Source organism: Cotesia typhae, unplaced genomic scaffold (genome assembly GCF_013202065.1).
Source record: "Cotesia typhae breed Kobodo isofemale line unplaced genomic scaffold, CoteBio_Ctyphae contig_56, whole genome shotgun sequence".
NCBI classification, from domain to species: Eukaryota; Metazoa; Arthropoda; class Insecta; order Hymenoptera; family Braconidae; genus Cotesia; species Cotesia typhae.
In genome coordinates this window covers 900,105-915,307 of record NW_027423760.1, presented here as the reverse complement: position 1 = coordinate 915,307, position 15,203 = coordinate 900,105, and the positions used below count along the sequence as shown (strand labels likewise).

General features: G+C 28.3%; 1 protein-coding gene and 1 long non-coding RNA gene across 2 annotated transcripts in view; one reads left to right on the top strand and one right to left on the bottom strand.

Moving 5' to 3' along the window:
• Positions 1-6,599: 6,599 nt before the first annotated feature.
• Positions 6,600-15,203, bottom strand: part of LOC141532061 (uncharacterized) — a 19,722-nt gene continuing 11,118 nt past the window's right edge. Inside the window, exons 3-8 of the mRNA XM_074250220.1 lie at positions 14,340-14,679; positions 12,868-13,065; positions 11,203-11,530; positions 10,832-11,122; positions 9,951-10,193; positions 6,600-7,677 (exon numbers count right to left, since the gene is read on the bottom strand). Coding sequence (XP_074106321.1) covers positions 9,952-10,193; positions 10,832-11,122; positions 11,203-11,530; positions 12,868-13,065; positions 14,340-14,679 — 1,399 coding nt within the window. The 3' untranslated portion in view covers positions 6,600-7,677; position 9,951. The remainder of the gene's footprint in view (positions 7,678-9,950; positions 10,194-10,831; positions 11,123-11,202; positions 11,531-12,867; positions 13,066-14,339; positions 14,680-15,203) is intronic.
• Positions 11,303-13,893, top strand: LOC141532062 (uncharacterized). Its single transcript, XR_012480015.1, has 3 exons — positions 11,303-11,436; positions 12,903-13,058; positions 13,129-13,893. It is a non-coding gene; the product is annotated as an uncharacterized LOC141532062 (long non-coding RNA).

Genomic DNA, 15,203 nt, shown 5'->3' with positions numbered 1-15,203 from the left:
GAAAGTCAACGGTCTCTTGTTCTCTAAAAAACAAGGCACTTCAACTGAATTTGACAACAAATAAATAAATAATAACTTATTTATCCACTTTATTTTAAGTAACTAAATAACATAAATAATGAGTATTTAGACGCTACAACATGTGTATATATGTATGGATTTAATGTTACAATAGTTTTAGACAAATTTAATTACATATTAGAATAATTGAATAGTAAATGGTATTAAATTGAATTTAGAAATGATTAGCAAATATTTAAGTAAAATCCGCATCTGATATAATTTATTGAGCAGATAATACTTTAAAAGCCTTTTAAAATTATAACACGTTAATTGATTCTAATGAATATATGTTAATTAAATTATAAATAATAGATAAGGATGATCATTGTTAACAACGATCTGATATTATGTTATCATTACTGTCTGTGCCTCGACCAGGTTTTCTGCGGTTTCCCCAGGTCGCTGTGCTGAATTTAAAGCCAGGTAAATACAGGTACATGAATATGTAAGCCGGCCGCAGCCGCAAATAATAAGTGTTATATAAAAGTAAGTTTATATAAGTACATGTAAGATGGTATATTACGCACTATATATAACGGTAGTTCTAGCAATAGTATAAGTGTATACGTGTAACCATAGTGGGGGAAAGTGAAGCTGAGGAGTCAGAGTTGAGACTTTGTGACTTCACTTCTCCCCGAGAGTTGTAACTATATACTCCATCTCTCCGATTTCTAAATGAACATCAACATAAAGTTCAATTGAACTCTTATCATTTAAAAATCATACCTTGCCCCACAATCTCAATCAGTAATTTTTTTAGTATATTTCAAATTAAATTATAAAATCAAATCCCGCGTGACAATAAACAACCCACTTGTCCACGAGGTGTCATCATCAGCGAATCTAGTAACCTCGCAGGGGACGACGTTTATCGGACTGATTTAAATTGGAAAAGTGGGTGCCATACAAATGCCCTAAACCTTAGTTTATTCCAGTCTAGGGATATATCAGGCGCTAATTGTTCCTGTCGTAGTATTAAAACAAACAGTATTAGAGTCAGTCGAAATTCATTCCAACTATAGTTTCAGCTAGACTGGCTTTTAGTTATTACGATATTGTATAGCTCCAAATTTAATACATATGACTGTTGAGCCATTGCAATAATAACATTTACAACATTTACACTCTACCAACTTTATTACAAGGACTTTTAAATCCATCCATTATTCTTACTACTTCATAATTATATCCAACATGTATTATTACTCTAACAATTTATACTTGTCAGAATTATTATCAATCTATAATCATTTCATAATTACTTTAATGCATATTCAAATTAAAGCGCACAGATTTTAAGTTACCCTCTTTTTAAATGATTCCAACTTCCTTTCTATAGAAATTTCTCTCAGAATTCGTTTAATGCAACATCATATTAAGCCAGAGGTTAAATGTTGCCAACATATTTTATTGCAGCGCATATTTAGTCCATACGTGTTTCTTTCCGTCACCGAATTGTAGCGCCGCACGGTCACGGCAACAACACTTTCCCTGATAGCCAGCGCTTTCTCAGTAAGTGTTGACTTCCAGCAGTTACGGTTAATTTATACATCAAGTTGGCGGTAATTCTTCTCTCAACAACAGTTGTAAGCAAATTGACGGAAATCTACGGCCGCAACTTGAATACAAGTTAACAATAAAACTTGTAGTTAAATTTCTTTTCAACTTTACTACAATTTGAAGGAAATACTTGTACAGCAAGTTTTGACGTCTATTTGCAGAGTAAGTTATAGGTAACTAATAGGTAATCGTTCGCTTTACCAACTCTTTCCGTCAAGTTTGCTTCAAATTGTGGACGTAGATTGACAGTAAGTTATAGATAAGGTGGCTATCAGGGTTGTAGCAATTCATAGAACTGATACCGACTGTTGAATTTTACCCTTTTTGTAGATAAGGTAGATTTCTAAATGTAACTCTACCGGTTATTTAAAACAGAATTATATATATATATATATATATATATATATATATATATATATATATATATATATATATATATATATATATATATATATATATATATATATATATATATATATATATATACAGGGTGTCTCAGAAGTCGTGAGCCACCGGACAGGGTGTGGTAGAAAATTGGATTCTGAATAGAAAAGTCCTTTACCATTTTTCGATCAGACCCATAGAAAAATTACTACAAATTTATGAAAATAGACCAATGAGGAGAGCGGTTTAGCGGCAGAACGGTAGGCGCAAGAGCGAGCGAGTGGAAGCGCGACAGGCAATGAGTGCGCGCTCGCTTGCACACGTGTGATATCATTGCTCAGTTATAGCGGGATGCCCGCATGCAATAATAATGATCAATGATACTCCTGTAAATAAAAAAATTAATATTAGAAAAATCATCCCATAGACAGCCCCATAAAATAAAAAATGTGCGATTTTTTGATAATTAAAACTCAAATTTTCGGTGTCACCGAAAAATGAAAAAAAAAAAAACAGTCATATTCAATGATACCCCTGTAATTAAAAAAAAAAAAAGAAGAGTTATAAAAGTACCCCATACACTCTGAGATACAGCCCCATAAAGCCAAAAATTTGCGATTATTTAATGATGAAATTCAAATGATCAGTGTGCACTTGAAGTTAAAAAAAAAGCAATAAAAATAATCAGTGACACTACTGTAGACCAAAAAAATTGAAAAAAATAAAAACTACCCCATAGACAGGGAGATACAGCCCCGTAAAGCCGAAAATTCGCGATTATTTAATAATGAAATTCAAATGATCAGAGTGCACTTGAAGTGAAAAAAAAAAAGCAATAAAAATAATCAGTGACACCACAGTAGGTGAAGAAAATTTTTAAAAATAAAAAACTACCCCATAGACAGGGAGATACAGTCCCATAAAGCCAAAAATTGTGCGATATTTCAATAATTAAAATAGAAATTTTCGACGACTACTCAAAATTTCAAATAAAAATCTAGGACTAATATAACGAATAGTTAACTATACCCATGACAATCAGAAAAAAATTAAAAATTACAAAAACCCCATAGACACTAAGATACAGCCTAATAAAACCGAGTATTTCGGGATTATTTAACATAAAAATTAAAATATTCACAGTGCATTCGAAATAGAAAAAAATACCAATCAAAATTATCAGTGGTACTTTTGACCATCAGACAAATTTAAAAAATTGTAAAACACCCCATAGATACCGAAATATGACTTGATAACGCACAAAAATCGGGATTGCTTAGAAATTAAAATTCAAATTATTGGTGCCCATTGAAAATCAACAAAAGAAACCTTTTGTACTTATCGATTAAACTCCTGTGTATCGAAAAAATTATTATTTAAAAACCACCCCGCAAACTCCGAATTATGATCCCATTAAGCTGAAAATTTCTGATTTTTTAGTAATTAAAATGCTACTTCTCGGTGTCCGTTGAAAATAAATGAAAAGTATGAAAACTCATTTTCAGATATACTCTTGTAAGCAAAAAAAAAAAGATTTGAAAAAACACCATACACTCGCGATTTGTCGATTTTTATTTGACGTAAATTGAAATTCTCGGTGTCCACTTAAAATAACAGAATTACAATAATCTTCCTATCTAATGTAACCTCGGTCATACACAAAGATATCAAAATTATGGAGTCCACCCCATAGACACTGAGATGCGCCCCCATAAAGCCGCGATTACTCAATTTTTCATTTATTTAATTTGAAATTTTCGGTATCCACTGAAAATAAGCCAAAGAAAACTATCCCACTTTCCAGTTCAATCTTTGTCATGAATTAAAAAAAGAAAATTTCGGAATCCACCCTAAAAACGTCAGGAGACAACCCTATAAAGCCGCGATTTTTCGATTTTCCATTGATTTAAATGGAAATTCTCGGTGTCCACTGAAAATAACTTAAAAAAAATTATCGTACTTTCCAATGTAACCTTTGTAAAGAATTGAAAAATCAAAATTTAAGAATCCACCTCATAGACACTGAGATACACCCCCATAAAGCTGCGATTTCTCCATTATTTGTGAAGTTAAGTTGAAATTCTCGGTGTCAACTCGGAATAACTCAAAGAAAATTATCTTTCTTTCCAGTTTAACCTTTTTTATGAATTAAAAAATCAAAATTTTGGAATCCACCCCATAAACACCGAGAGGCAACCCCACAATGCCACAATTGTTCGATTTTTTATTGATTTAAATTGAAATTCTCGGTGTCTACTCAAAATAAGTAAAAGAAAATTATTGTACTTTTTAATGTTATCTCTGTTATAAAATAATAAATCAAAATTTTAGAATCCACCCCACAGACACCGAGATACATCCCCATACAGTCGCTATTTGTCGATTTTTAATTGACTTAAATTGAAATTCTCGGTGTCCACTTAAAATAAAGAGCATAAACTCATTCCACTTTCCAATTTACTCTTTTTAATAAATGAAAATATCAAAATTCAAGAATTCACCCCATAGACCCCAAGATACGCCTCCATAAAGCCGCGATTTATCGATTTTTTGTGGATTGATATCGAAATTTTCGGTGTCATATGAAAATTTGAATTTTAATTATTGAAAAATCGCGAATTGTTGGCTTTATTTGGATGTTTGTTAGTGTCTATGCGGTGGATTTTCAAGAGTTAAGGTTTTTATGTTTTTAAGGGTGTAATTTAAAAGTACAACAGGTTTCTCTTGTTGTTGTTAAATGGACACCAAGAATTTCAATTTCAATTACTAACAAATCACAAATTAGCGGATTTATGGGGTCCTATCTCGCCGTTAATGGGGTGTTTTTTCAAATCTTATTTTTTTTTTTGCTTACAAGAGTATATCTGAAAATGAGTTTTCATACTTTTCATTTATTTTCAACGGACACCGAGAAGTAGCATTTTAATTACTAAAAATCAGAAATTTTCAGCTTAATGGGATCATAATTCGGAGTTTGCGGGGTGGTTTTTAAATAATAATTTTTTCGATACACAGGAGTTTAATCGATAAGTACAAAAGGTTTCTTTTGTTGATTTTCAATGGGCACCAATAATTTGAATTTTAATTTCTAAGCAATCCCGATTTTTGTGCGTTATCAAGTCATATTTCGGTATCTATGGGGTGTTTTTACAATTTTTAAATTTGTCTGATGGTCAAAAGTACCACTGATAATTTTGATTGGTATTTTTTTCTATTTCGAATGCACTGTGAATATTTTAATTTTTATGTTAAATAATCCCGAAATACTCGGCTTTATTAGGCTATATCTTAGTGTCTATGGGGTGGTTTTTGTAATTTTTAATTTTTTTCTGATTGTTATGGGTATAGTTAACTATTAGTCCTAGATTTTTATTTGAAATTTTGAGTAGTCGTCGAAAATTTCTATTTTAATTATTGAAATATCGCACAATTTTTGGCTTTATGGGACTGTATCTCCCTGTCTATGGGGTAGTTTTTTATTTTTAAAAATTTTCTTCACCTACTGTGGTGTCACTGATTATTTTTATTGCTTTTTTTTTTTCACTTCAAGTGCACTCTGATCATTTGAATTTCATTATTAAATAATCGCGAATTTTCGGCTTTACGGGGCTGTATCTCCCTGTCTATGGGGTAGTTTTTTATTTTTTTTCAATTTTTTTGGTCTACAGTAGTGTCACTGATTATTTTTATTGCTTTTTTTTTAACTTCAAGTGCACACTGATCATTTGAATTTCATCATTAAATAATCGCAAATTTTTGGCTTTATGGGGCTGTATCTCAGAGTGTATGGGGTACTTTTATAACTCTTCTTTTTTTTTTTAATTACAGGGGTATCATTGAATATGACTGTTGGCTTTTTTTTTTCATTTTTCGGTGACACCGAAAATTTGAGTTTTAATTATCAAAAAATCGCACATTTTTTATTTTATGGGGCTGTCTATGGGATGATTTTTCTAATATTAATTTTTTTATTTACAGGAGTATCATTGATCATTATTATTGCATGCGGGCATCCCGCTATAACTGAGCAATGATATCACACGTGTGCAAGCGAGCGCGCACTCATTGCCTGTCGCGCTTCCACTCGCTCGCTCTTGCGCCTACCGTTCTGCCGCTAAACCGCGCTCCTCATTGGTCTATTTTCATAAATTTGTAGTAATTTTTCTATGGGTCTGATCGAAAAATGGTAAAGGACTTTTCTATTCAGAATCCAATTTTCTACCACACCCTGTCCGGTGGCTCACGACTTCTGAGACACCCTGTATATATATATATTTATAATATATAATATTTTTTTAATAACTTTTAATTTAACATAAATATTAGAATATTACCGTATGTTATTGTTCTTTATTAAATCTAATAAACAATAATAACTTATGTTTATTATATATCATTTTTTAATTGCAGTAAAAAATTAATTTTTTATGTTTTTACTGAAATATATTATGATTGAGAAATTTCTTCAGGAGAAATTTTTCAATATAAAATTAAAAAATTATTCATGATAATTTATAATTCATCATACGATAAATAAACACAAAAATTATTAATAAAATTTTTTATTCCATTAATTTATAATTTTATTTATATCAAGTTTAAAAAATTTCGTCATTAAATACAACGTAACTATCTTAAATTTTGATTTAACAAACATAAATTTTTTTTCCAGCTCGAATTTTTTTACGCAAATTGTCTAATGTTAATATAAAAAAATATTTAAGTTACTTTTTAATGTTTTACATGTCTCAGAATTGGTAAAGCTGTTCATCCGAATAATTATCATAGCAACAATTATAAAATTGTTCACTTATTGTTATGAGTTATTGTAAATTTGCAGTTGCAATCGATATTTATAATTATTGTTTCAATTTGTATTGTTTACTTAGCTTTTAAGATCGAATTTACTCAACTAAATAAATTGTAACTAAATCAATGTACGAGATTAAATAAATCATAATAATAAAGGAAATAATATTAAAAAATTAATAATTAACTCTTTATATTAAGTAATTTTTATTATGAGCTTTCAAATGATAGAATTGCCCATTATACAGCGGTGTGTATCTAATAAAAATATCTATTTACTTTTTTTTTTTGGAAAAAATTTTATCAAGTTCTCACAAGTTTTTTGTCAGCTCAAAATACAAAGTAAAACATAATGCACGTAAAACTTATTTTATACATAAAAACATATATTAATCAAAATGTTATATTACGTTTAAGATTTTAAAATTTTTTAAATAAAAAAACATTACATGAATATAAATTATTTAGGTAATATAAGCTTACTTAAGTAGCAAATAACTATAATAATAATAAGTAATAATGATTACTTTTATGTATATTAATTTGATTTTAAATCAATTGTTTCTTCTACAACACTCCTACACAATACACAAATGAATACTTCATTATTTGCAACTGCCTCGTTATACCATCTGTTATTGCAAGTCCAGCAAAACGGTACGTGATGACAAGGCTTGTAACCAACTTCTAATGAGCTATGAAAACAGCCTAAACAGTGCTCAGGGTAAATATAAGTATGTTCCGAAAGGACATTACGGCTTGATGACTCTGTGTTCTCAACTGGACTAGATAGTAAAAAGTTATCTTCGATGTCATTTCTTACATTTTGATCGTCATCATTACCGGGTTGTGTCTCACATTCTTCAGTAGGAAATGGGAAATCATTATTAGGGTGGGTCAAAAAAATCGAATAATTTATTTTTGATTTTATACTCTGAAAAATAGGTTCGTAGACACCTAAAAAGAATTCTCTCCAAGTATAAGCTCTTAATTATAACGGGAAGGTCCTCCGCTTTGCGGGTTTCTATTTTTTTCGAATAATCAGATAAAAAAATTTATATCTCGCTTCCAACTGCTTGGAAAAATATTCCGTGGCATAGATTTTGTGAGAAATTGAATGCTTTACAAAAAAGGTCTCTTATGACTTTTTCAAAAACTCAACCGATTAAAAGATATTCATAGTTGAAGTTTGGCTATTTTAAGGAAAATATTCGTTTTTATTATGAATTTTATAAGTCGATGAAAAAAATTATTTCGGATTGCGGAACTCATGATTTTGTAGGAAATTTACTGCTCTACAAAAATGGTCTCTTATGATTTTTGATTAAGTGAAGCCGTTACGAGATATTCATCGTCAAACATTAACGAATATCAATATTTCCAGTTTTTGATCAATAATTCGATAAATTTTAATTTAAACTATGAGTTTCAGGAAAATTTACATAAATTTGAGTTTCGATCGATAAAGAAATGTTATAATAAGTTAGATAAAGAATTATTGGAATTATCATTGGAGAAATGCCTCAAGAAAAGATTTCTTTCAAACGTCCTGGTGCTGTTCATCATGCTAGATGGATGGCTAAGGCCATTTATAGTTTGAAAATGTATCTATTCAGAGATGAATTCAAACTCTCTCAGAAAGAATTGCATGGTCTTCGTCATTTCTGTATTTTTATAGTCACATTGTATTTAAAAGCTTGGTTTTCATCAACTTCTGCAACAACTGCTGCTTATCATGACTTGCAGTTTATGAAAAATTTATTGGAGTACAAACATATCAATCCTTTGATTTCTTCAGCTACGTGTGAAAAAATGATTTCGCACTTATGGTATTTGAGCGATGAACTTGCCATTTTATCACTGTTTGACGATGGCGTTCCATTAGAAGTAAAAAAACGTATTGTTGAAGCTGCTAATACTCGTGAAGGTACAGATTCTAAAGCTAAAAGATTTGTAATTGCTAAAAAGATTTGAATTCATTGGCGCAGAGAACTCTGAGTGACTTTGTGTCTAAAAAGTCATTAAATCTTTTCAAAATCTTCGATCTACCGTATGACTTTCTTGATGTCGATGTTGAATTATGGCCTACTAATGAGAGTTATCTCGAAAATAAAGAATACTTTCAACAACTAAAAGTTGTCAATGATTCAGCAGAGCGTGAGCTGTTGCATTAGTCAGTGAATATAATCAATGCTTGACAAAAAATGAAGAACAATTCCAGTACTTATTGCAAGTTGTCAAAGAACATCAAAAACATTCCCAAATTGTAATAAAAGAAATTATTTATAGTAATAGCGTACTGTTATGTTAAAAATATAGACAATTATATTGCAATTGATAATTCAATAAAAAATTTATCTATAAAAAAGTTAAATACTGGTTGTTTCTCACTTGATTCAATACTTTTCATATTAAATTTGACAAAGAAATATGTCATTCACTTCAAATTAAACTAATCATTGGCTATATGTCGAAAAAAATGCTCTAATTTCTTGTTTTAATGCAATCAAACAAGCTCAAGACTGAAAACAATATTAAAAAAATTGTTTATAACATTTCTTTATCGATCGAAACTCAAATTTATGTAAATTTTCCTGAAACTCATAGTTTAAATTAAAATTTATCGAATTATTGATCAAAAACTGGAAATATTGATATTCGTTAATGTTTGACGATGAATATCTCGTAACGGCTTCACTTAATCAAAAAATCATAAGAGACCATTTTTGTAGAGCAGTAAATTTCCTACAAAATCATGAGTTCCGCAATCCGAAATAATTTTTTTCATCGACTTATAAAATTCATAATAAAAACGAATATTTTCCTTAAAATAGCCAAACTTCAACTATGAATATCTTTTAATCGGTTGAGTTTTTGAAAAAGTCATAAGAGACCTTTTTGTAAAGCATTCAATTTCTCACAAAATCTATGCCACGGAATATTTTTCCAAGCAGTTGGAAGCGAGATATAAATTTTTTTATCTGATTATTCGAAAAAAATAGAAACCCGCAAAGCGGAGGACCTTCCCGTTATAATTAAGAGCTTATACTTGGAGAGAATTCTTTTTAGGTGTCTACGAACCTATTTTTCAGAGTATAAAGTCAAAAATAAATTATTCGATTTTTTTGACCCACCCTAATCATTATCCATTGAAATGAGCTCGGGAACGATGTTAAAATCCGATGATTCTTCATTTTCAGGTTGACCAGATACAGAATTGTAGTCATGCTCCATAAAGATTAGATTATCGGCCAGAGTAACAACTGATTGTGTATCAACTTCAGAATTTTCACTATCTGACTGAGAATTATATATTGAGTTTGATAATTGTCGCTCATTTAGTAAGAGTGTAATATTGGATAAGCCTTGAAGTGGTTCTAAAAATCATAAAATATAAAATTTTTACATGTTAATTACTATATCACTGCTGAAGATAATGAAAGAAGTGAAAAAGTTTTTAAACTTTTTGACAATAAGAAAAGTACTCTATTTATGGAAAAAATATCGATACCTAAAAATATCTAAGAAGTCATTGAAAACATATAAGTTAATAAATAATAATGAAAACAACTAGTTTTTTAATTAAGGGCTTTTACAATTCTAAAGAGTGATGTAAAAAATATTTCTATTATAAACTTCTTTTTAAATATTTTTTTTGTACTCCTACAGATAAAAGGAAAAAATGATTTTTATCCTTTGATAATACCTTTGATATTGTATTATTTCATTTAAAAAAAAAATAAATGAATAGCAAATGTTCGGCTATTACCAATACGTAATACTTTTACTGAAAAAAATTTCTTTTCGAGAACAAGAGAAAATAGAATAAAGTAATAAATAAAATAATTTTAAAAATTTGCCACAAGTTTTTTTTGCATTATTATTAAGGTTACGTGAAACATATATTTCAAATAATATGTGTTAAAATAATTCATAAATTAAAAACACTATTACTATTTTTTATATATCAATATTTTTGCAAAGATTAAATGTTTGATAACAGTAATTTTCTTACCAATTGCTCCATCCGTAAATAACGTTAATAATTTAAAATTTACAGGAATACGAACATTAGATAGCAATAAATTACGTATTATTGGTTTTAGTTGATTTCCTGTTCTATTTACGAATTCAGTACTTGTTAAAGCCCCTTCAGCAATTTCTTTCCACAATTTGGTAATACAATTACAATTTTTTACGCCTGTAAAAATATTTTTTCCTTTCCTTGAGTGTATTTTAAAATCACCTTTTGTATTTAAATTCTTAAGGTGAAAATGAATTTGAAAATTGCTCGAGGATATTTGTTCTAAAGAAAAAAAAATTATGTAATTGTAAATATTCAATTAACTTAGATATAATTTTTATAAAGAATTGCCAAATACAAACCAATCAATTTCCATATACTATTATTTTGCTGAAGTTGATGTGTCATACTTTGAAGAATCAATTCTGTATTCTTCCATAAACAAATTGGATCGTTGTAAAAACTATAGTTTTCTGTTTTTATATTTGTCAGCCAGTGAGTATTGTAATATTCGAATAATTCGTTAAAATAACGAAACTCTTCATTACTTAGAGCACGAACAATTTCTCGAAGTGCATCTACCATCATATTAGTAGGTAATAAGCTAATAACTACAATTTTAGAAACTACTGATAATGTTAAATCATCTTTTAAATCTAAATTAAAGCAACTGGCTGCGTTCATGATAATCTAAAAAAATAATTATAATAAAAATTATTAGCATCATTAATTCAAAAGAATTAATTTATAGTTATATAGTTTTAAAATAATTCTAAATTAAGTTATTTAAAAATTAAAAAATGTTCGAAATAAAGTTAATACATATTGCATACCTTAAGCGCGAACGCGCGTGGAGGTATGCTCTACTGGGGCCTAAAAACTAAAATCTTGACGTTGTCACATTGAATATGTGTTAAATAGGGGAAAAAAGAAGTATTATTGGTACAAAAAGATTTTTGTTATAACTTTAAATAATTATTTAACTCACTGAACTTTTTTTTTTATTTTTGTACTTCTTTTTTATTAAAAAAAAAAATGATTTATAAATTGATAAATCGCTTATCATGATGATTTCTGAAGTCCCCATGGGGATCTTAACACGATAACTCGTGAAAAAACATTATTTCAGCGTCGTTTTTTTTTTTTTTAATCGTTAATTCCTATAACTTTAAGGACGGCTCTGAATAAATTCTAGACCTTAATATTTTGCGGTCTATTTATAATTTAATTTTTTTGAGTAACTTTTTAGAAAAAATGTGACATTTTAGGCAGCCATATATAATATTTTTTATCATAAATATAAAATACACTTTTATAGAAAATTTAACTATAAAATGAAAAATAAATAATAGTTTAAAAAAACTAAAAATCTCGTTTTATATAAATTCAACTAAAGTATAGAAAATAAATTTTAATAAATTTAAATTGAAAATAGTGTAAAAAACAAACATTTTTTACTGTAAAAAAAGCGTGGGGTGCTTTTTTTAAGATGTTATTAAAATAATAATTCTTCTACTTATATCTGTCAAGAAAATATTTATAACTATCGTCACCAAGCACCCCACGCTGTTTTTACAATAAAATATATTTTTTTTGCACTATTTTCATTTCAAATTTATTAAAATTTACTTTTTATTTTTTAGTTGAATTTTATATAAAGCGTGTTTTTTTAAACTATTCTTTATTTTTTTGTGATAAAATGAGCGCTTAATGCCCATTTGGATTTACCAAACTTTTTTGAATTGTATTTTTGAATAAATTATTTTTGAAACAAAAATTAACAAGTTTATCACTATATTAGTATTACTACACTGTATTGAAATATAATCAAATAATCAAGATTTATTCTACTTTCAACCACTATAAAATAATTAATTTTTTAATTCATTGTACTCTATTTCTTTTAGTTGTGTTCATTTCATGCAAGTATTATGTTAATCATTTTTATCTTATAGGCGATTTATTAATATTTAGTAATAGAATTATCATTTTTTGGTAAGATAGAATTAACATCAAAATTTTCTTACTTTGCAATAAGCTAAAAATGTTCCATTTACGATAGTTTCAGGAAAATCTGCATTTATGGCTGTCCAATACTCATGATCAAAATCAACAAAAATTTCAACAGGTGATAACGTTTCTTTGAAACTTAATATTTTTCGAAGCATAATTTTGCAATTTTCTTCAGTTTTGTCGAATTCGACAATCCACACTATAGGTAAGATCTGTAAATCAAAAGATACATGTAACAGTGTATACATCTATTTTAGTGAGTAATATTGCCACAGGTTGAAATCATCGCTAGTATCATTGAGAAATGACTGGTCAAATTGTTGACAGTAGTAGTGACTAAAAGACGTCTAAAAATACAATTAATATGATTGCAAAATTATTTATTACGAAAAAACAGCTGTATGAGTTATAGAGTAAGCATTTGCAGCCCTATCAACTCAGCGATCGTCAGAAACCGACCAAATTCGATATAAAGAAATTAAAGAAAAAGGAAAAGTAAGAAGTCTGTGTTCAGTTTCAGTTGCGAATTAATAATTAAGTGCGAGACTTTAAAATTAAAATTGACATTATTATCTATATGTAATATTACTGTCATTACCGTCAATTTTGAAAACGATTTTAAAAAAAATTTTAGAGCAGAAAATTATAGACGAAATGTTGAATTATTAAGAGAATTATTAGTAATATAGATATTAAAAAATGTTGAAAATTACATTTTCTTTAGTAATAATACAAGGCGAAAGGAGATTTCAATTGAAAATCAGAAAAATGTCACCAGAAAATATTTTTATAAAATAAGAGTTTCAATATCGATTTTTACTCAAGTAACATCTATTTTTAGCTTTGTTACATAATGATAATTTTTTTTTTTCATTTTTTGGATTCAATCAAAAAAGTTTACTGATAAAAAAAATCAAATTCGAAAGAAAAAGTTTTGAAATAAGACATCGTTTCGAAACATTCACTTTTATTTAATGAAGTAGAAATTTCATTAACCGAAGAATTTTTCTGTATTCAATTGAATTTTACTTGGTTTTAAAATTTTCTTGTTTGATAGAAGACACAATTATTGTAAAATTTTGTTAGCTCTATTATTTTTCTAAATAAATTATGTTAACATTTGAACCTTAATGTATTTCAATTATTGAATTTAAAAAGATTTTCAATGATTTATTTTTGTAGAAGAATACTATAGTTTTATAATATGATAGTACGTTTTGATCGAAATCTACAATAATAAAAATTAACGTAAATAAACAGAAAACATTTTTAAACAAATTTATCATTTATGAAAAGCTGACTTTTATGCTTCGATAGAAGAAATTATTGAGACAAGAAATTTTTTTTTGCTTGAAGAGTATTTTCTTTTTATCTTCAGTAAAAAAATTCAGTTTTTTTTTATCGTTATTAAGGCTCAAAGTTAAATCTATAGATCTTAAAATTATACGAAAATTATAAATCTATACAATAAATTATTTTTCCTTACATGATCCATAAATTTTGTAGAAATTGATGTTAATTGACAACGGTCGAGTCCTTCAAATAATTGTTCTGTTGATTGTATAAACAATGTTGATGTTTCCAGTTGAGCGAAAAGAACTTTATCAACAAATATTATTGCACTCTCTTGACCATTTTGATTTTTTAAAAATTCAATTTCCGTTTTCCCATCATTATGGAGATTTATGTTTTTAAATCTTTCACTTTGTAATTTTGATTTTAAATCATCAAGAGATGTTATCTTCGGAAGTACTCGATTTTCTTGCCATGTTTGCATTCTTCTTTTAATTTTGTCAAAGCTAATTAAAGTTGCAACTTCTTGATGACTATAAAACAATAATAAAAATTCAGTAAAATAGAATATAAAACTTTTAGAATATAAGGAAGTAAAATCATTATATATTTTTCGGTGTTAATAGTAGAAAAAGTAGTGGCATATTAATAACAAGCTAAATCTTAATGTTCAATCAAAAAAGACATGATGAAAATTATGAAAATTGTTGTACTGAAACTATTATTATTATTTTGTTATTAAATGCTCAGGGGGGTTATCCCCGGAGTCCGATTCTCCGAGGGCCCAGCCTGAGCTCCATCCGTTACTGCTGGACCACTCCGCACAACAAGGCGGTTAGTGATCACAGCAGGCCAAAGTCATTTCCCTTAAGAGACGGAGAGAACCAAGTAAAACAGCCTTCTGCATCCTAACTGCCAAGAACTCAGCTTTTGATGAGCAAGCTGGAACTTTGGCAAGTGAGGATACAAAAGACTGTTTCATCCCTCCTAGGACGCCAACAATCAGGACGACAAGCTTGACACGGTAACCTGGGTAAAGTTTGCCAATTTCAAACAG